The 22335-nt window shown below is 43.3% G+C and overlaps 1 protein-coding gene across 3 annotated transcripts in view; it reads left to right on the top strand.

The window, feature by feature from the left end:
- The window catches only part of ADCK1 (aarF domain containing kinase 1), a 232383-nt gene that overhangs the window by 39381 nt on the left and 170667 nt on the right, over window positions 1-22335 (top strand). For all 3 annotated transcript variants that reach the window (XR_010025105.1, XM_063118921.1, XM_063118923.1), the window contains exon 4: window positions 17060-17263. Coding sequence is in view for 2 of the 3 variants with exons in the window: in XM_063118921.1 (XP_062974991.1) it covers window positions 17060-17263 (204 nt within the window). In the remaining variant the exon portion in view is untranslated. The remainder of the gene's footprint in view (window positions 1-17059; window positions 17264-22335) is intronic.

A 22335-nucleotide genomic window follows, 5' to 3' on the forward strand; every position in this document is an offset into this window, starting at 1 on the left:
ACCCAAAATCGAGTTGGCTAATGAAAATGTTTCTAATTAATACGAGGCAGATTAAAACTCATTACAGCAAGGTCGTTGGTAATGAGAGATAATCAGAGCGCAAATGACCGAGCTTGGAGCAAAATGAAGATGGAGCGCGAGCCAGGAAATCGGCACCAGCTGTGAGTGCATCAAACTGCAAGGGAGAAAGGGAACATGGCAAGGTGGCTGGAGCTTTAATGCATGTTTTGGTGCAGGCCTAGGGTGGCTACCTAGCCTCTCCCTCTGTGGCAACATGGTGCTTTTGATTTGGGCCTATGTTATGTTGGTGGGAGTGCAAAATTTTGCATAGTGGTGGCTTTGAAGAGTCAAGAAGGGTTTTTCTCAACACATTCCTGAAGGTGATCTGTGTACTTCCTGGTGCCTTTAGTTCACTGCATTGGGGCTACTCAGTGAATAAATGTGTTACAACGTGGTGGGCAGACTTCAGGCTTGTGGGATCTACTTGGTTTTTATACTAGACCTCCAAATTCTGCCAAGTGGAGTTTCATGCAGAAGACAATCATAGAATCATAGAATAGCAGAGTTGGAAGGGGCCTACAAGGCCATCGAGTCCAACCCCCTGCTCAATGCAGGAATCCACCCTAAAGCATCCCCGACAGATGATTGTCCAGCTGCCTCTTGAAGGCCTCTAGTGTGGGAGAGCCCACAACCTCCCTAGGTAACTGATTCCATTGTCACACTGCTCTAACAGTCAGGAAGTTTTTCCTGATGTCCAGCTGGAATCTGGCTTCCTTTAACTTGAGCCCGTTATTCCGTGTCCTGGTTTGGACAACACAGCAGCCCACCATGGGATAATTAACTGTTTGGGCATCGTGGCGCATACCATCTGCCATTGTGAGTATGCCAGGGGTTTCCATGGCTTGTTGTGCCATGCGAACCCAGGTGGCAGGGGTTATTTGGGGGTTCAACAATCCTCGCATAACCCATGGTCTGTTTTAGGGTTATGTGAGGGTTGTTTAACCCTAAAATAACCCCTGCTGCCCAGGTTTGCATGACACAAGCCACGCCAGGGGCTTGTATATTCATAATGGCGGTTGACACACATTGCAGCACCTTATGGGTAAAGTAACCCATGATGGGCTGTTGTGTCATGTGAACTGGCCCTTACACTTAGAATGAAAGAATCCTAAGCCCTGGGATTTGTTTTGAGTACCAGAACTGAATGGAGATCATATTCTTTCCACACAAAAATCATTCCAGGTTACGCCAAGGTTTCTTCGGACACCTTAAACGACGTCTTTAACCATGGTGAATAAAGTTTTTTGCCTTATTCACCGTGGTTAAAGCCATGGTTTAAGGTGTCTTCTGAACAGGGCCTTCATCTCAGCAATATAGTTTGGGTGTGGGGTGTTACCACAGTTAAACAGCTGGGCATAAGGAATCCTTGGTGAGCTAACAAAAATCACCTGTTGATCTACTAGCACCAGTAGATTCTGTTCTACCTTCTGCCCACCTCTGACTTACAACATGAAATCTTTTCTAAATGCAGTTTGCTGTAGCACTCCCTCAAATGCTAGAGTAACATCACATGTTGCGTCCTGGTCATTCTTGTTAATGGATTTGCAAGACTTAGATAGGGGGCAGCTTGGCACTACATGATCCTGTGTGAGATCTGGTGCCCCAGCAACATGAACAAACTCTTCCCTGAAGAAGTGACCTAATGACAGAGCCCCTGTCTTGTAGGGACCATGTTTCAAATCCCCATTCTGCCATGAAACTCACTGGGTGACCTTGGGCCAACTGCACCAGCCTTAGCTCCCCCAGAGAGTTATTGGCCCAGTTCAAAAAGCCATGTTGCCTGAGTTTGGATAATATGACAAGCCAGGTCTGGGTGGCTATATAAATAAATAAATAAATAATAATAATAATAAGTAGGTAAATAGTGCCTGGCACACATGAGCATGTTCTGCAGCTTAAACAAGCCACTGTACTTGTTTAAGCCGCAGTGAATAGTGTAAACCGGGTCATTGTGAGCTTAGAAAACTGGTGGGGAGGAGATCCATGTATGCATTCTGAGCTCCTTGGAGGATGCGTGAACTTAAATATAATGAAAGCAGTAGTTGGAGAAGGGTGTGGATAAGGCCAAGATGCAGAAGTATCCAGAGGAGAAAAGGTCACATTTAGAGAGCTGGTGGCTGTTATGATTCTAAACCTAAAAATGCAAAACAGCACACTTTCTTATAGGTTGAATCCAGTTTTATGCTGGATCAACTGTGATGGTGGGAGTGGACTTTCCCACCATTTCCTTTTCATGGCAGCCGCTCTAGCCGTCTAAAAATGCTACACAGAGAATCAGGAGACCCTGATGAATGTGTGTGGGAGTCCCAAAAATTGGGCAGAAGGGCTTTCCACGAGCGGAAAGCAGATCCTGGATCCAACGCTATGAGTTTGGAGTCGTTTCTCCTCAGAGGGCTTCTACAGTGAGTAAATACAGGATGAGGTGACTTCCACATTTAGATCAGTTGGATAGGTTGGATTGATCTTTCTTTTTCTCTTTTTTGTTTTGTTGAAATTTTACAGTGAAAAAAAAATTATAAAAAGCAACAGCATTGCTTGTACCGGCAGGTCATTGCCATTCCCAATTGTGGCCACTACAGTGAGCCATTCCAATTGGCTTGCTTCCAACCGACCCAGAAACAACCTGGATAAACCCACCTCTCTTCAAGGGAAGTGTTGGGGGGATGATCAATATGGGAATGCTGTAGTTATCTCTTTCCCCCAGCCCCCCTCCTCAATATCTGCAACTGAGGCTGGCTGCATGCAAGCTGGTTTAGGTGAAAATAAGAACCCTGTTATAGAGTGACACAGGTATAATTAGAGCCGCATGATATTTTTCTTACACAGAGATAATTTCCGTGTAGAAAAGAAACCACGAACAGTTTGAAGACACTGCTAAAGTTTGTTTTTTTGCCTTCAGTTATTTTGCTGTGGACTAACTCCCAGAGACGTGGCAAAATGTTCTATAGATATTCATGCTGTTTTTAGACATGGTGATATGCATGAATGGCCTTTTTCCTACAATACTTTGTGTAGGGAAAAATGTCATGTATAAAACAATTCTTAGGGTACAAAGACAATGGTTTTATAGTAATTTCCTTTCTTCAGAGAACTGTCATTTTGTTTCTGGTTCTAGAGATACCTCATAGAGAACCTTTCATAACCACACCAAACCACAATTCCCAGTATTTTGGGTGGTGAGCAATGACATTTAAACTGATATAAATCCAATATATCAGGCTATGGAAGCTCACTGGATGACTTTGGGCCCGTCGCATTCTCTTAGCCCAATTTGTTTATTATTCATTCATTTATTCATTAGATTTTTATACTGCCCAATTGCTGGGGCTCTCTGGGCAGTTAAAACCATAGGATACAACAAATCAAACGTAATATGAAACTTTAAAAGTTTAAAAATGCCATGTAAAACAAAAATAAACCCAGCAGCAGTTACAGCCCAGAGATAGCCTGTGTGAAGAGATATGTTTTCAGGAGACATTTAAAGGATGTTACATTTTCCACCTCCCAAACTGCACAAAGGAGGGTTCTCCAGATTGTGGGTGCCACTACAGAGAAGGCCTGGTGTCAAGGATTTTCATGGCAACATTCTGTTCATTTGGGAATGACCAGCAACACCTCTTTTGCAGATCTTAAAGGTCACCTGGGTATGTATAAGGGAAGGCGGTATGCTAGGTATACTGGCCCCAAGTTGTTTAGGGCTTTATAGGATGATAATAATAACATAACCTACCTCACAGGGTTGTTGTTTATTTATTTATTTATTTATTTATTACATTTTTATACCGCCCAATAGCCGAAGCTCTCTGGGCGGTTCACATATCCTGTTGTTATGAGGATAAAATAGAGAGGAGGATCATGTACGCTTCCTTGGGTTCCTTAAGGAGGAAAAAATGCTATAGGCTAATAAATAAATAAATAAATAAATAAATAAATATAAGCTTATAGCTTGGTTTGACTATAGACATATGATTCTTGTAGGATCTTAGACCACTAGTGCAGAAATGGGTCTGAAGGCCCTCTTATCCCAACTCCTTTGTAGTTTTGCTCCCTGAGAAGTTTAGCCAACCCATATAATCAAAATTATATTGTGCTCTAAGACTTGCTTCTGCCAACGCATAAGTGCCAGCTGCAGTGCTCTACCAGACTGCTGTAGGGCAAGAAGGAATAAACTTCCTTGAATTTCATGGAAATGATTGTATATGCACACATGCACATTATTCCTATAAAGCCATGGCTCTTGTAGCGGTGCAATTTTATTTTATTTTAAAGAAAGCTTTCTTTTTTAAATCATTATGGCGAAAAGCTTAATAACACAAGCCCGGCGAATCCTTGGAGCTCAGAAATGAGACAGCAAATAAAAGCAATCCAAAACAACCCACCTCAACGTTTGTTGCTCCACAAAAATTGCGCTTTTTATATCAATCATGTGATTTCCTGGGCTTTACTAATGATTTCTATTATTCTGGTTTTGACACTGGCGGCACCGTCTCATTTTTCCTTGTCCTTGTAATCTGTTCTACGTTTTCATTTCTGTCCTTTTGTTTTAATGCACCCATGCACCCTGCTTTTGCTCCAGCGGCTGCCGTGTTATAAAAGAAACTGATCTGAATTCCATCTGCCACTGGGCTGCCAGATCTCCCAGTGTGTTTGACTCCATCTGGAGTTTCCTATAATCTTTCGTCAGTGTAATGTGACCCGAATATATAGGCCTGCATTGCAGTTTTAACAGCCATTGCGATGTTGTGCTGCTTCGTCCTGAGGCCAGAACCACACATTACTCCATCAAATGTGTGTTCCCAAACCCTATACTGCTAGAACAATATTATGACTGCAGCTTAACAAACTACAACAGTAATTGACTCGACGAGGGCTAATAAATGAGGTGCAATCCAGACAACACAGAAGTATGGTTAGTGAGTGCTTCGTTTGCCTGGGGGAGTGGTGTTCAATCTGTACTAGAAAGGGTTTCACTCCCCCAAAACACAGGTATGCAAACCATGGCCTGCCTTGACTGTAGTCCACCACGGATGCCTAAGCTCCCAAATTCCCTCCCAAGCTCCCAAATTCCCTCCTTACCCAGCTGTTTGGCGGGCTGGCAGAAGTGGCAGTGTGAGGGGGGAGGAAGTGTGCAGGAATGACCCGTCCCACATACCATCCTCCCCAGGTAAATTGCACTCTTCCCACCCCATGAGTGTGATGGGGATTGGGAAAAAGACTGACAACTTGGTTAAACCTCACGCAAGGCATGTCCTTTACGATTTGTTTTCTTCACTCTCTCTCATTCAGCCATACAATTGAGGTCTTGTATCTGCAGGGCTGGCTCATAGTATTCCATTGATTGTGAGAAGTTAAATGTGAAAGAGCCAGACTATAGAATAATTTGTAAAAATGGGTGCCGTCAGTTAGGAGGAAGGCGTTTGTCACATTTTTTGTGACACTTATAGCCCTTGGTGGTGGTGGGGGTGTCTATATACACACAGAGATAAAAATACACACACAGGCATACATATGCAAGGAGCCCAAAGTGGCATATCACTCAAATTTCCTGCCTCCCTTTTAGTCTTTATTTCTTTGTACTACACACAGTTATACCCAGGCAAATTAAATTGAATATGCATATTTACATATTAATTGAGTTTTATCTTCCAAAGTAACACGTTAGCCTGAGAACCTGGCTAGCACTGCCTGACAAAACCACATGTACAGTGGGCAGACACTTTGCTCTCAAGCATGGGTTGACTTTGAGCATCCATCTGTCCGTCCATCCATCCAATTTAGGAGTTGCTCTTGAGCTGGAGCTCCCAGGGCGACGTACACAATAAAAGCAAAAGCAATCAATCCAATGATAAATAAATCCAATAATTATTATTTTAAAAGCAGCAACAAAAATTCAGCATTTAAAAATAAATAAATAACTGAACAGTTACAAACCATGAGGGAACAACCTGGTTGGCTGACAGCACAGAATGTCTTGGCTGATGTGGGTTTTTAATGTAACCAAGCAAGTAGCCTATGCTTGCTCCTAGCAACCAGGAGTTAGCTAAGGTATATTTTAGTAAGTGCACTTACCTGTTTGTTTGGATTCCTCCTCCTAAAAATGTCAGTGTGACAAATGTATTTTTGTGGTTTTTTTTCCTACCTAAAAATGTCAAGGTGACAAACATATGTTTTCAAATGTCTGTATTGTGTCATCAGGGAAGAATTCTAGCTTCCTGGGATTGGCTGTAGCTCCTTGTTAAGGATATGCTAGAGGGAAAACTTGGGTTTGCTTTACAATATGTGTGAAATGGCCTTTCAAGACTGGTTTCTGCTGAGACTATAACAGCAAATGTTTTTGCTATTCTTATAAATTCCATTTCTGCAGCAATCTAAGCACACTTTGCATCTGTGCTATTAATTGATTCCCCCCGCCCCCTTTAAACATATTTTGGGGGGCATTTGTGAATCACACAAGTTAAAAATGAACCGTGTAAAAATGAGTACAACTAAATTGGCTTTTGTGAATTTTATTCAATTGGCAGTTTCAACTTGAATTTAGAATGCAATTAGAGATCCAGCAGGGTGCAACGCTGGCTTTGGCCATTAGAGGCTCAGCTTTAATCCCTTCTTTGGGTGTCTCTACATGAAGAAAAAAACCTGCACCCTTATCAGGTGTTCTTTTTCTCGGGTCTTTTCGTGTTCACTACGGGCTCCTTCAGACAGTAACCAATAACGACCACATGATTTTGAAAACTTCCCTCCTAGGAAATGCTATTTTTTAAAATGAAACACCATCTAGTGGTGGAATAAATCCCACGATAAATTAGATACTGCATTATCTTTGTGTTTTTTTAAAAACGGGATTACCCTGGGAAACCACGGGACATGTCCTGGCTGTTGACAACATCATGTAATGACCCATAAACGTCTGTGAGTGGCCAGTTATGAGTACACTATAAATCGCTTGTTTAGAGAAGCCCTTTGAGCACTGGGTGTTTCCTCATGTCTGTTCTTCTAAACAAAATAATCCAGCTTGGTACAGCATCCTCTTAATGTGCAAGACATTATGGGCTGTTTTCCATAGTTCTTCTTCAAGGTGGGATAGCCAAAACTGAACATATCACCAATTCTTATGATGACACTGGTGCCATGTCTTTTAATATTCTTCCCTGTTGATGCATTCATCCACCCCAACAGAATGTTTCCTTTATTGCCTGCTGCTGTGCATTGAGTAGTTGTTATTGTTAACCTATGCAGACGTTTAGCACATTCTCATGAAGGGTCAAGTGTTAATATAGATCCTATCACTGTATAAGAGTAGTGCAGATTGTTCCTTATCAGTACTGTTTAATCTTGGGCTTGTATATATTGCGTTTAATTTGTCTCTAGAGAGACCTGGCATCTAGCTGTGTTAAATAATCCTGGCCTTCCTTGTATTGAATCTGGAGGCTACTGTGGTCCTGATTTATTCTTTAGTACTGGGATCTCAAAGTGCAGCCTGTTGGCATCAATGTGCCCGCAGACACTTCTCTTGGCACCTGCCTGGCTCCCTGCCCTTCCTGATGTTTATTTTATTTCTTAAGATTTTTTTTTTTAACTGGCATGCTGCAAAGCGAAGTGCTGTCCTTCAGCAGCATCTGGCTTCAAAAAACAGGTTTGTGTTTTGGAGTGCAGATCCCACCTCTGTCTTGTATTTAGGTTCTTGACAGAGCTGCCTCCATCATTATGCAGGCTGATGGGCCTGGATTAGGTGGCGGAGTGAGAGGAGCAGTGAATTACACCCTTCCCTCTTGCCAAGAGGGGCTGCTGCTACTCAACTCCCTCCAGTGGGTGCTCTGGAGAGCCCTGCCCAAACCATTCCCCCACCATGGCATTGGCTACAGTGAGGGAGAGCTGGCCAGGCTCTGTGAAACGGCAGCCATCAAACCATCGCTTGTGCCTCAGTTTCTCCTTACAAGAGTTGGGGTCTCAGAAGAGTTCAGGCGAACTCTGTGAGAATCCTGTCAAGCTCTCTGGAGAGCCTTGCACCTGGAAAGAGGTGCAAGGCAGTGAAGGGAGGAGGAGGCAGTAAAGGAGGTGGCAGCAGCCATGCGCTAGGCAGGCAGGGGGCTGCAGCACATGTTCTCGCTTCAGGCAGTAAGATACCTCAGATTGGTTCTGGTTCTTGGGTATAGTACTTTTTTTTAATCTCACCAGTTTGTTATCTGGGAAATTAGTCTTTTTTTGACCAGCTATGCCCACCATGAGAGCCATTTTGTGAATGGGCAAGCTCCCCAGAGCGGCCATTTTGTGAGAGCACTTACAGCACTCTCTCAAAATTCCAAATGTGCCCACCAACCAAAAATGTTGGGGAATCCTGACGTTTCCTTCACTTGCAAACTGGCTTGAAGAGTAAAGCACATGGTTTCTACTGTCAGGCTACTTACTTTGTGCCTGTTGTTGCTGATAGCCATTTATACTTGTCAAATGAGGTAGTGACCATAGCCATACCCTGTAGCAGTGTATTCTATGATATATATATATATATATATATATATATATATATATATATATATATCATAAGAAGTGCTTTCTTTTGTTTGTTCCTGAGCCTACTGCCAGTCAATTTCTGTGCTGGGAAACCAACTTTGGAATGCCCTTCCAAGACAAATTGTATTCTGTGCGACAAAATAGTCAACGGTGCCCGACACACAACATGATAACCAACAGTTGTTCAAATAATCAACTCTGCACAACATTGGTTATTTGTGTTGGTTATTTTGGCTGAATAACTAATCGTGGTATGAAAAAGTCCCAACAGATGACCCAGTAACCAACCATTAACTATTTAACCCACCATTGACTATTTAACCCACTGTTGGGTTATCAGGTCGTCCAAATCCAGTCATGTAAACCACCCAGAGAGCTTTGGGTATGGGGTGATATAAAAATGTAATAAATAATAATCATCTCCCATTTTTCACCTGCAAAATGGGAACATTAAGGGTTTGTTGTAAGGATAAATGGGATTAGATTTGTAAAGTGTTTTTCATAATTAAAATAAGTTATACCAAACAATTAATGGTAACAATACTTCAGTAATCACTACTTCAGTTTTTCCATTACTATATTATGTCAATCAGATAGCTTCTGTTTCTTAGCCATGACTAATGTTTTCCAATATTTTGGGGTTTGACACTAGTGGCAGTGTCTCATTTCTCAGTGTTGACTGCAATTTTAATAAAGCAACTGGCTGTATATCATTGGTGCTATCTGGTCCTTTTTATAATTGTTCTCAGAATAAAAAGAAATGTAGCTTCTGGAATCTTGTTACCACCAGAAACTCAGCTTTTGCTTTCTAAATGTCAGTCTGAATCTAGCTCAGTGGCAAATTGGTGGGTATAACACTTTCTTAAGGTGTGTCCAGCCATGACTGCATGCTTAGCTATGTTGTTCTCAGCAAGCCCGGAAATCAAGCAGGCCCTCCAAGTGTCCTACTTTATAGAGGGCCACCCACATTTGAAGGGCTGTCAAAGGACAGTGCTCTGTCTGAAGGCGTCCTTTGTTCGAAGGGCCATCATCCAGTCCATGGCTAGCCATCAAAAGGGAGACCTGGGGCCTTGAAGCTGCCCATCAACAATTGGCACCTGGACAGCAGACTCGGCAGGCACACAGGACATCCGGTCAATGTTTCCCGCACCACTTTGAGATGTATTGTGTTTCTGTGTGAATGAGAGCAATTATTTCTGCATTTATGTCTATACATTCAAATTAGCATATGATTATTTTATGCAAATTTGTATTTTCCTCATTTTTTGGCAATGCGTAAGTGGCCACCCTATGCTTCCTGACTGTTAGAGCAGTACGACAATGGAACCAGTTACCTAGGGAGGTTGTGAGCTCTCCCACACTAGAGGCATTCAAGAGGCAGCTGGACAACCATCTGTCAAGTATGCTGTAGGGTAGATTCCTGCATTGAGCAGGGGGTTGGATTTGATGGCCTTTTAGGCCCCTTCCAACTCTACCATTCTATGATCTATGTCCTCAAGAGCCTTTACAAAGGCCTTTATGAAGGCTAGCTCCCTGGTTCAGCTCCCTGGTTTTACAGCGTCAGGAGCCAATGAGGCAGTTTGGTTTCTACTCCATCTTACTGGCTTTAAAAGGGGGTTGGATAAATTTGTGGAGGAGAAGGCTATGAAGGGCTACTAGTCCTGATGGTTATGATACATTGATACTACTTCCAGTATCAATGGCAGCAAGCCTACATTATTTATTTATTTATTTATTTATTACATTTATATACCGCCCCATAGCCAAAGCTCTCTGGACGGTTTACAAAGGTTAAAAATAGTGAAAATTAAAAACAAATACACAAAAATTTAAAACCATCAAGCACACAAAGACAACAATATCCATTTAAAACAACTATTCTGGGGTCAGTTGAAAACTCAGCAAATGTTGTTAACTGCCTGAGAGAAGAGAAAAGTTTGACCTGGCGCTGAAAAGATAACAATGTTGGTGCCAGGCGAGCCTTGTCGGGGAGATAATTCCATAATTGGGGTCCACCACCGAAAAGGCCCTCTCCCTTGTTGCCACCCTCCAAGCTTCCCTCAGAGTAGGCACTCAGAGGAGGACCTTAGATGTTGTGTGTGCACCAGTTGGTGGGGAACATGGGCGGAAGGGTGCTGTTGCTTGTGGATTCCTGGTTGACAGCTGACTGACCACTGTGTGAACAAAGTGATGGACTGGATGGCTCTTCTTACGTTCATAGGCGGAAGGAATAAATCACCCCTCTTTCTTTTTCAAGCCTCAGTTCTAGGTGTGTGTATGTGCAAGGTTGGAGGTGTTTTTTAGACAGGAAATGGCAGCAATTGCCCCAGGGCTCACACATGGAGGGAGCTATACAAACTATGCTATCTTTCAGTGTTTGAAATAATCAGATCCTTTTTGTTCCATGGTAGTAACACTGATCAGTAAATGGAAATCCATGACCAGGAGTAATTTTAGTACTTTGGGGTTGCCTATGCACTCCATTTCCTCAGCTGTTGACTTCAGATTGTGGATCTCATCATTTTGTTGTTTGACATGCAAGTCTCGTCAGTGGAAGCTGGTGGCTCCTATTTTGGTGGGGCTGTTAATTCATTCTAGGTGGCTGGTTTTGACTGAAACCTAGAATGGATTCACAGCCCTACTGAAATTGGAGCCACCACCCTCCAATGATTCTAATCAACATATAGCCCATTGACTCCTCTCCCACTCATCCACCCGCCTCCCCCAAGCAGACCAATATCTTGGCTGGAAAGCAGGTCAGTAGAGCAGGGCACAGCAATAAGGAATTCTTCCTGGCTCAGCCACAGACTTGAACTTGGTTGTCCTGTATTAGCTAATGACATGTGAAAAGAGGATCCCATATTCAGAAGGCGTCCTGTACTTTGCCAGTAAATCCAATAGTATTTTTGTCTGTTCCATTTTCAAGTCTTAACATATTGCTGCATTAAATGAGCTTCTGATGGTTAATATGGGTTGTATCCAGTGGTGTTCTGCCAGCAGAAGGGAACCGCTAGTGGAATGGATTTCCCCTTCCCCTCTTCAGTGCCTCCTAAATCTGCTCCGGAGGGTTGGAGGACCATCCAGAAGAAATTTTGGCACATGTGAGTAGCTGCAGGGTGGAAGAGGTGATGGGGAAGTCTGGCAAGGGTTGGATCTTGCCTTGGTGTGTCTTCCATCTGAGGAAAGATAAATCACATTGACACCGGGTTCAGCGAGAAGGAAGGGCGCCTTGAATGAACATTGAGACCCCATGTCCTGTTTCGAATTTGACAAGAACCCCATAGAGCAGAATGATGCAAGATGGCAAAGCAGGGCAGTAGTTTCAGCACCATGGAAAGCTCCAAGTGAGCCACTTGCTCCAATCAAGTCTGGGACTGGACTAAGGCTTCTATGTCCACCAGGGCTGGATAACCCCTCTCCAGTTTCAATCACTTCAGCCCTCTTGTCGAAATAGGTTCCTGATCTTTTATATAGGATAATAAGAGGAACTCTTTCATAGTACACCGAGGGCATCAAGTCCAACTCCAGATCTAGTGATAACAATTGTACAGTTGTGTGGGATTCAACCTGAAGTCAATACTGAAAAGGCCATGATCAATGGCCACGTTTTTGCATCTTGTATAATTATTTTCTCACAGTTGATCAGGGACTTCGTCAAAGGCCATTGGAAAAAGTTCTATTAAATATCTCCTCTTCACTTTCTGCCTTTGCACTATTTTGTTGAATGTTCCCCCGCCCCCTGAAAAAAAAACCTAATAAATTCGGGAGGAAATTATTATTTTTCTTTTGGCAAAACCCATGATGGTTTGTCACATAGCCTATTCAGTGAGGTGATATATAGCTCTGCCATTAATTATTGTTTCATCTTGCTTATTTGTTGCTGAAGTAATTGAGAGCTCCAGCAAGGTCCTGGGGCTAAAGGATGAATGAAAAATGCAGGAATGTTTAAATCTGTTGGGCCCAGGAGTTCAAGAACTTGATCAACCATGAGCTCACTATGGGACTTTGTGGACAGAAACATACAGATGAATAGGATTATCCCTTCTGGTATAGAGGAAATAACGTTCTGTACTTGACCTTCCTTATTTTTTAGTTCAGAAATTGGGGTAATATTCATTGGGATACTCCTCCGTACCTGTTGGATAACTGGTGGGGACAGAGTAATATCAAATACCACCTCGTGGTCATCTAAATGCAATTGATCCATTTGTTAAAAAGTTTTTGGATTCCCCAAATCTACTAGGAAGTACTCAGCTCAGTAGCTTAATGGAGTCAATAATAAACCTAGTGGGTGTTCCTTGCACAGTTTCAAAGCCAGGCAAATGGGAAACAGAACCATCAATATATAAGCAGTACAAAAACTTTAAATTAATTCCCTGAGCTGTAAATTCTTGGGTAGCTTGTCCATACAAATGAAGTAGAACTTTATGGTAATAGTTCATATGAAGAAGAACAAATAGATAATTAAAAACACTTTTAGAAAGAGAAAGCAAGGAGCTGAAAGCAAGCTAGCACATGTTAAAAGAACCAAATAATAGTGAGACCAAGTCCCATAGAGGAGTCTTCATATGACTTAAGAAAAGTCTTCATGCACCAATGAATTCTGAAATGATGTGATGATCATCTTCCTTGGAGAGTTCTGAATATTATACCACCTCCTGTGTAACTCCAAGTGCATCTCTAAATTATTATTATTATTATTTATTTGTATAGCACCGTCAATGTACATGGTGCTGTACAGAGTAAAACAGTAAATAGCAAGACCCTGCCGCATAGGCTTACATTCTAATAAATGCACACTTAGCGTCGCACTTGGCGTGACACCGAGGCATTGCCTCTGGTAGCCTTCTCTTAAATACTTGAGGGGAGAACCCTACTGGTTCTTCTGCTCACTGCGTGTGGCTGGGCTGAGGAACAGCAGTGTGCTCTGGGCTCATTATCTGGGTGCTACTGTGGGTAAACAAGGACCAAGCCGGTAACAGAGCTGACCGGATGGTGCAGGGAGCCTAGTGCCTGGACCTTGCAGTAAAAAGTAGTTGTAAAAAGTAGTAGTAGCAGCTTGTACTTTATCGGTCAATGCCATGATCAGGGATTGTGAATTATCAGAGTCGGGTACACTGAGTCAACTGAAAACAGGATTAAAAATTGTTCGACTTTGGGGAATTTCCCCCATGCCTGGCCTTATACGTCTGACATGGTTGCCATCCTTGGAAATAATAGAGGATGATCTATTCTGTGGCCTGCCTTCAATCTGAACATTTAAAGGAAGTGAAAACTATCAATGACTATTAGTCACAATGGCTGTATATCGCCTCCAGTATCAGAGATATTATGTATCTCAGTACCAGTTGCTGGGGAACACTGGCAGGAGGGTGCTTTTGTACTCAGGTCTTGCATGTGGGCTTCCCAGGGGCATCTGGTTGACCACTGTGTGAAGAGAATACTGGGCTAGATAGTCCTTTTGTCTGATCCAGCGTGGCTCTTCATATATCCTTGATTAGCCTTCTTAAAGCCTTTATATTGGCTGCTTGTGATTGCTCACTCACAGTAGTTTGTGGTTTCTTTACTCAATGTAGTCATCCTCCAAGACCTCCTTCACTCTTTGCAACCATTTCCCCAGTTTTTTTTCAGATCAACAAAAGTGTGGTATTATTTAGAAATGGCGAAATGACACTTTCGTGTAGTTGTGCAATTCTGATATACCATCTAGTAGTTGTGTAATGAAACTTATAGAAAGGCAGAGAAAGCCTCCCCCCTCCCCCGCTGGAAAAAAAAATGTAAAGGAGCCGATCTTAATCCTGAAAAGAATCCGGATGCTGAAGCCTTGGTAAAGGCATGGATTAAAAGGCTGATGAGGAAAAGCCCTTAGTATTTGTCCACGCTTTGGTGAACAATATTATTATACACCCATAAGAATCCTACTGGGACTAGTTTTTATGTACTTCCTTGTCTTTAGATGAGACAGAACTGCCATCTGGTAGAACTATGCTGTCTTTGCAGGGATGCCTGGCTGTGAAGTGCCCAGGATGTTTGTTAATAAATTGAAGCAAGCAAGTAAACAAACAACCATTTTGAGCTTGTCGGTTTAGAAGATGAATCAACATCAGGGTTAGATGCCCAGCCATGGTTTCTTTTAGTCCCTTGGTTTAATCTCATGTATTCAGATGCAGACTTAATTTTGGGTGTTCCCAGTAGCCCTGACTTGATAGATATTCTGTGCAGTTATATATGCTTTCTCAACATGAGAATATTAAAAAAAAGTGAGAAGTCGGGGCTAGGTGGCCTTTTTCCTTTTCAAGGGCACCCAGCCTCCCCTTCCTTTCCTCCGGTATGCAGGTTAATTTTGGAGAGCTATAGAAAGACTCACCCCGCTTTTGCTGTCTGCTGATATTCCTCCCCCGCCCTCACTGCCTGCTTTTCCCCTCTGCTGAGACAGTGTTGAGGACAATTATCCAAGCTGCATAAAAGCTGCTTCCCTGTAATGGGCTGAACTCCCTGTACTGTGACAAACTGCCCAGCTGCTCTGGCTGTATCCCTCCCTCTTCCCACCCCCATCTGCACCCTTTCTTTCCCAGTTTCTCTTGTTCCCTTCTCTTTTCCCTCATGACATCTCTGCCACTCAAAAGGGAAGAGGCAGAGAAGAGACAGACATGTCAAGGAGTTGAACAGAATGCCCCCCCTTTTTTTCTCAGGCAGATCATAAGAAGACGTAAGAAGCGCTGTGCTGGATCAGACCAGAGGCCGATCTGGTCCAGCATTCTCTTCACACAGTGTCCAAACAGGTGCCCCAATGGGGAGCCTACAAGCAGGACATGAGTGCAACAGCACCCTCCTGCTTGTGTCCCCCACAACTGGTATCTCTAGCACACTGCCTCTGACACTGGAGTTAGCGTATAGCCATCATGACTAGTAGCCATTGATGATAGCCTTACCTTCCATGAATTTGTCTAAACCCCTTTTAAAGCCATCCAAGCTGGTGGCCATCACTGCATCTTGTGGTAGCGAATTCCATAGTTTAGCTTTGGAATTAACAGTATATGACTACTTTGCTCATGGTCATGCTCCTTCATGGTTGTAGCTTCCTCCTCATTGTGAGACTATTATTTCTGGGGATGAAAGCCACCATTTTGTAGGCCATTGCTGCACCCTCATCAAGAAGGGTTGCAGAGGCATCCAAGATGGCTGCTCCTGCTTGCAGCCACCACAAACAGAAGAGTTGTGAGCACTGGACATCAAAGGTGCTGGGGCCAACATTTTTGCATACATCCACTTTTCTGCTTCACATTTGTGTATGCCTTAAGGCACATCTGCATGGTGCTTATTGAGAGGGTTGCATGTTCTCATAGAGCACTCCTGATGCCTACTCTTTGCACATGTCATGGGTGCTAGCACACATCTGTCCCTGGTCTATCTAGGGACTGATGGAAGCAATCCAAGCATTGCAAACTGCAGACATCAACACAGGGCATGCTAGGGGGAAAGGCACCTGCTTTGTGCAAAGATGTTTATGGTAAACTTAGGGAACCTTATGATGATTCTTCTGAACAACACAGAAAGCAAAAACTTCACAATTTCATCTAGAATTCTGGGAAGAGATGCACACTTTTAAAAGAGTTTGTGGCTCTCTTGAGAACCTAAGAAGAAATGTGCTGGATCAGACCAAGGGCCCATCTTGTCCAGCATTCTGTTCATACAGTGGCCAACTGGCTGTTGACCAGGAACCTGCAAGCAAGATACGAGTACAACAGCACCCTTCTTCTCATGTTCCCCATCAACTGGTATCCCTAGCACACTACCCCCACTACTAGAGGTAGCAGCTAGCTACCAGGACTAGTAGCCATTGCTAAACCTTCTTTAGGAATTTATCTAACCCCCTTTTAAAGATATCCAAATAGGTAGCCATCACTCCATCTTGTGGTAGTGAATTCCATAGTTTAAGTATGTGAACCGCCCAGAGAGCTCCGGCTATTGGGCGGTATAGAAATGTAATAAATAAATAAATGTGCTGTGTGAAGACGTATTCCCTTTTGTCTGTCCTGAATCTCTCGCCAATCAGCTTCATGGGATGACTGCGGAGTTCTAGTATTATGAGAGAGGAAAATATGTCTCCCTGTCCACATTCTCCACACATGCATAATATTATATACCTCTATCAAATCTCCCCTTACTCACTGTTTTTCTAAGCTAAACAGTCCCAGCTGTTGTAATATTTTCTTCATAACAGAGTTGCTCCAGCCTGTTGTTCATTTCAGTTGCCCCTTTCTGCACTTTTCCCAGCTCTACAATATCTTTTTAAAAATGTGGTGCCTAGAACGGTACATAATATTCCAAGTGTGGCCACCCCATAGATTTGTATAAAGGCAGTCAGATACTGGCAGTTTCATTCTCAGTTCCTTTTCTAATTATGCCTAACACGGAGCTTGACTTTTTTACAGCCTCCACACATTCTCTCTCTCTCTCTCTCTCTCTCTCTCTCTCTCTCTCTCTCCAGGTGCACCTGCGTTCTGCAAAACGTCTCCGAGACCTGTGCTGTGCCAATCGGGGCACCTTCATCAAAGTGGGACAGCACCTGGGAGCGCTTGACTATCTCTTGCCTGAGGAGTACACCCACACACTCAAGGTGTTACACAGCCAAGCCCCCCAGAGCAGCATGGAGGAGATCGAGCAAGTAATCCAGGAGGACCTGGGGAAAGGGGTATGTGAGACTATAGGCACTTGTTGACTTCCTAGCCAAGGAAGAGCCATACTTGTATTCTGGGTAACAGAACAGTGTTTTGAATAGAGGTTGGGGCTTCCTTGATGTTTTCTTGTAATAAACGCACGGCTATTTGCACATACGTTGTGCAGTGCCACATTTGTTGTGCAGAATACAGGCATCTTTCTTCAAGGTGGCGTTTTGTTGCTAAAATATTGCATTCTTGCAGTGCTCAAACTGGACTATTCTGTCACTGCAAAATACAATTCGTTCTCCTCGTTCTCTTATCTACTGCTGTTTGATTGCTGTGTGCCATGTTCAGTGCTGTTAGGTGACTTGTTGTTAGGTAATTCTTTGGATAAGCCATGTACCTCCGCTATTGATGAGCTACAACTACCCAGGATTAAACCTGCACCATTTTGTATATGTTAATTTTGTGAGTTCCCAAGTACCTGATACAGGGGTTAGCTCATGGGAGGCATATCCCATTAAGATAAGGCTGTGGGACTTTTCAGTTCTTATTTATTTTATCTAAGTCGTTGGAGACACAGTATTTACTGCGCAAACAAAGCTAGTCATGTCCTTTAGCTTATTGCAAATGCTTGGTGAGTTAAAAAGGGGGCCAGGAGTGAATTGCAGAACATAGATTGCAGAACAGGCCTGAGTGACATAAGTAGAACAAAATATGGAAGGACCTGTCAGCAGTCCAATCAATGGACAAGATTGATACCAATTTTGGTTCGGTTTTAGCCCACAAGTTAAATCGAGAAGGCCCAACTGATTGGCGTGAAAACTAAGAAGAGATAGACTCTGGTGGTTGATGATCGTGTTAAAAATTGTTTTATTATTTAAATCCAAAAATGCTCTGCTCAACGTTTCAGACGTACTGTCCTTTGTCAGGAGCTATAACAAAATATACAGTTTTTAAATAAATAAATAGCAAAACAGGAACAACACCCATGAACTAGATCTGATACAATTGGAACATTTCATATGTAGACCACAACTACTCTTGTCTGCAGACCTTATTGTCACCACAAATAGTGGAGAATTAAAGTATTTTATGGGACATTTTTGTCCTTATCTCTCCTCCGGAGTAGGTATTACAGCTTGCTATTCTTAGTGCACATCTGATTGGCAACAGGTTCAGCAATTGCACCAACAATGAAGCCAACAGCTGAGCAGAGTTTATGAACTGAGGAATTTGTCTGACGTGGATATATAAGTGGGTAGGATAGGATACAGAGGCTTAGAGGGGTCAGTGAGACACTCAGAAGGTTAGATGGTATCAGACAGGAAATGCAAGACAATCTGGGAGGCTGCATTGCAGTAAAAACGCCGGAGTAAATAGGTGGTGTAAATAGGTGGTAAATAGGTGGTGCCATTTTGGCACCAACTTAAGCAGTAAGCCTATAAGCACCAATTGCTGGGGAACATGGGTGGGAGGGTGCTGTTGCACTGTTTCCTGCTTTGTTGGTCCCTGGCTGACAGTTGATTGCCACCGTGTGAACGGAGTGCTGGACTAGATGGACGCTCGGTCTGGTCCAGCAAGGCATTTTCTCTTAGTTAAGGGCCCCCGAGGGCTTGGCCATTCAACAGACATGCCAGGTGAGCTCTGACCCCTGCCAAAGCAATGTCCATCTCATTTTGAGTTCCTCTGACTCTTTCAGAGCCTGTCTCTGTTACCTGGCACCTGTACCTCCTACCTGATTCCTGCTTTGTGCTGCTGTGTAATTCCCGCTGAAAAGTCTGGCCTTGTTCAGCATCCCACTGGCCATCCCAAACAGGACCAAGACAGTTGAGGTTGTTGGTTCAAAGTGCATTTAAGAGCTGCAGAGAGCAAGGCTACAAGTAAGAATGGAATATCAGCCAAGCAGTGCGGATAGTCTGTCGCAGAGCTCTTCGGGAGAATTACCAGGGCAGCAAACTTGTTGTCAGCGGAAAGCTACGTGTGGCCGGTTTGTGCTGCTCCTAGCTGCACTATACCATTGCCAGATAAGCACTTGTCAGCCTGCTACATTTGCAAGCCCCCCCTAATTAACCCCGAATGAAAAATAAATAAATCCCCGTAATAACTACATAAATTGTTGCTGCCTCTCAGTCGGAGGCCCACATAGTAGCCAAGAAGCGATGTCACCATTTACTCTTCCTAGCTGGGAGTCAGATTACCTTTCAGGCACCCTGTGACTTTCCCTGTCTTCAGTTTTAGTGATATGCCAAGCCTCAGGTGTGGATCGAGATGGGCAGGATATGAAGAATGTGTGTGTGTGACGGGCTCTAGAGTGTGTCTGTCATAGTTTAAAGGAACGATTGGGGCAGAAGCCTGTAATGTGCGAGAGAAGAGAAAACGTGGCCTTTTAGTATGTGAAAAGGTTGAAACGCAGGCCGTGTGGCAGAATGGGAACACCTAGTATTTCTGGAGCTATGTGTTTGTGAAAAGGGGCTCTAGGTGTGTTGTATGAAGCAGGGGTGTGGATTCTCAGGCTCCAGGCACCTTCTGGAGAACTCCAGAGGACCAGGCCGGAGGTTCTCCACCACACCCCATCAATTGCTGAAGACCTTTTGTTCCCCTGTGAGCTTCCAGAAGAGAGGTCAAAGGTTCCCTTTAAATAAGAGGTAGGGAATCTCAGGCCCGAGGGCCAAATCCAGCCTCCCTGGGGTCCCAGTCTGGTTCTACAGGGTTCCCCAGATTGCCACATTCCCTTCCTCTTTCCCTCAACTACTGATCGTTTGCTGGGTTCACCCCAATCCTAAAAGGTTGAAATGCTTCTTCTAAGGCTCAGTTAGTGGCAATAATCGGCCCCGTCGATCACTAGAATGCACACCCCAAGAGCTTCACTGAAATGGAATTTGGCTCTCAGGCTATAAAGGCGCATGCTCTAATGCGTTAGCATTCATAAGGAGGTGAATGGCATTATTAGAAATGGTGTAGTTTGGATAGGCAAGTGCGTATATGAGTAGGTGGCCATGCCTTCAAGTAGCCTTTGCTGGAAATATGAGTAATGATAGGAAAATGGAGGCTAAGATGTAGATCGTTGGCAGGCAACATGGTGCCCATGGGCTTCAATCCACCCCAACACCTTTCTAGGTGCCCACCAAGGTGCCCTACCTCTACCACTTAACAACAACAACATTTTCTTACCGGCAGCTGGGATCACTGTGAAAATTGCTTCTGTTGAAAACTATGGGCTCAAAGGAGTTGTTTAGTGTGGTGGGGCTCAGACACCTCTTCTGCCTTGTACTCAGTCCTTTGGGCAGGTTACTTGTCCTTTGCCACGCCTCCCATGGCAGCCATTTTGTGGTGGTTCCAAGACAAGCTTCTCAAATTGCCAGATGTGCCCATGCCCCAAACAGGTTGCCTATCCTTGTTGCCTATCCTTGTTGTAGATGGATAGAAATGTTCACAATTAAGGCCCAACCATGCTGTTTGAGCCATGGGAGTAGCCCCACCCTCACTGAATTGTGACATCATCATGACATTTGCTGCTGAAAATGAGCCTCTGTGATGTCATCCTGCCTGCTTTCTACAGTGTGGTGTGATGCAGTAGCATTGAACATATGAAGGTGCCCAATACTGAGTTGAGCCATTGTTCCATCTAGCTCCATATTGGTCTATTTCAGCCTTCCCAAGCATGATGTTTTCCAGATGTATTGGATTACCAATCCCTTGCTGGCTATATGATTTCGGAAGAATGTAACCATTAAGCTTTTGCCATGGGATTCGTTATAATAAAAAAGTCTCACTGATTTGCATTGTCCTGTGCCTGAAGGATTGGGTCCATGACAGGCAGGTGCTCAGTCTGGAGTGTCTGCAAGGGAAGGATGGTAATGGTGCCCCAGATTGTAAATTCCTAATTTTGAATTATTTATTTTACTATTTTATTTTATTTTATTTTATTTATTCATTTTTGTGCCACCGTACAACAAAAGGTCCTGAAGGCGGATCATGTAATAAAACAGGATAGAAACTGATGAAAAACAGCAAATAGAATAAAAATATGTATTCTAAAATGCCTGAGAGAAGGGAAATGTCTTCCTCGGCACCAAAAAGATGACAGTGTGGGTGCCAAGCAGGTCTTCTTGGAGAGGGCATTCCATAAATGGGTGCTACAATTGAAGAGGCCCCTTCTCTTGTAACCTCCAACCTAACTTTATTCAGTGGGGGCACCTGGAGGAAGGCCTCTTAAGATGACCCAAGGGTCCAGGCAGGAATATATATGGGGAGATGTTCCTTTGGATACTCAGGCTACATTGATGGTGCTATATAAATAAATAATAATAATAATAATAATAATAATAATAATAATAATAATAATACTTAGGATTTTAAAGATCAACATCAACAATCGGAATCTGGCCTGGAAACAGACTGGAAGTCAGTGTTGTCGAAGAAGCACTGGCACTTCAGAATCACGTCGACCAGTCCCAGTTCATAGCCTGGCAGCTCTGTTTTGGACTAACAGAAGTTTTCGAACCATTTTCAAATGTAGCACCACACACAATGCATTGAGGTAATCCAACTATTTATACAACTACCTGAGAAATCATGGTTGGCCATGGATGGAAGAGATGATGATCCTTGGGATATGGTGGGCCAAGGCCTTTAGGGTGTTATAGATTAGCAGTGCAATCCCATACATGTCTGTTCAGAAATGTGCCCCATTATGACTTCAATGGGACTTACTCCCAGGTAAGTAGGCATAGGATTGCAGTCCAAACCAGCACTTAGAATGCCTATAGCTTCAGTTATTGGGCAGTATAGAAATGCAATTAATAAAAGAAAGAAATAATGGTAGACAGGGCAGAGGCCTATGCCTACAATCTTTTTGCACTATTCTTAGGAATACGTTGCATTTGGTTGCATTTCACAGAACATAAGGTATTTTTTGTACCTTATTCATGTTTTAGCATTGGACCCAGACAATGAAAATACCCTGATAGGGATGAAGGAGAACTGTTTTTGGTCTGCACGTTTAAGTCGGTCAACCTAATTTGCACTTCCCAGTCTAATATGCAATCAGAACATAGTCCTCTGAACATTGTGCCGCCATTTTCAATTAAAAAATTGCGTA

Source organism: Elgaria multicarinata, chromosome 2 (assembly GCF_023053635.1).
Source record: "Elgaria multicarinata webbii isolate HBS135686 ecotype San Diego chromosome 2, rElgMul1.1.pri, whole genome shotgun sequence".
NCBI lineage: Eukaryota > Metazoa > Chordata > Lepidosauria > Squamata > Anguidae > Elgaria > Elgaria multicarinata.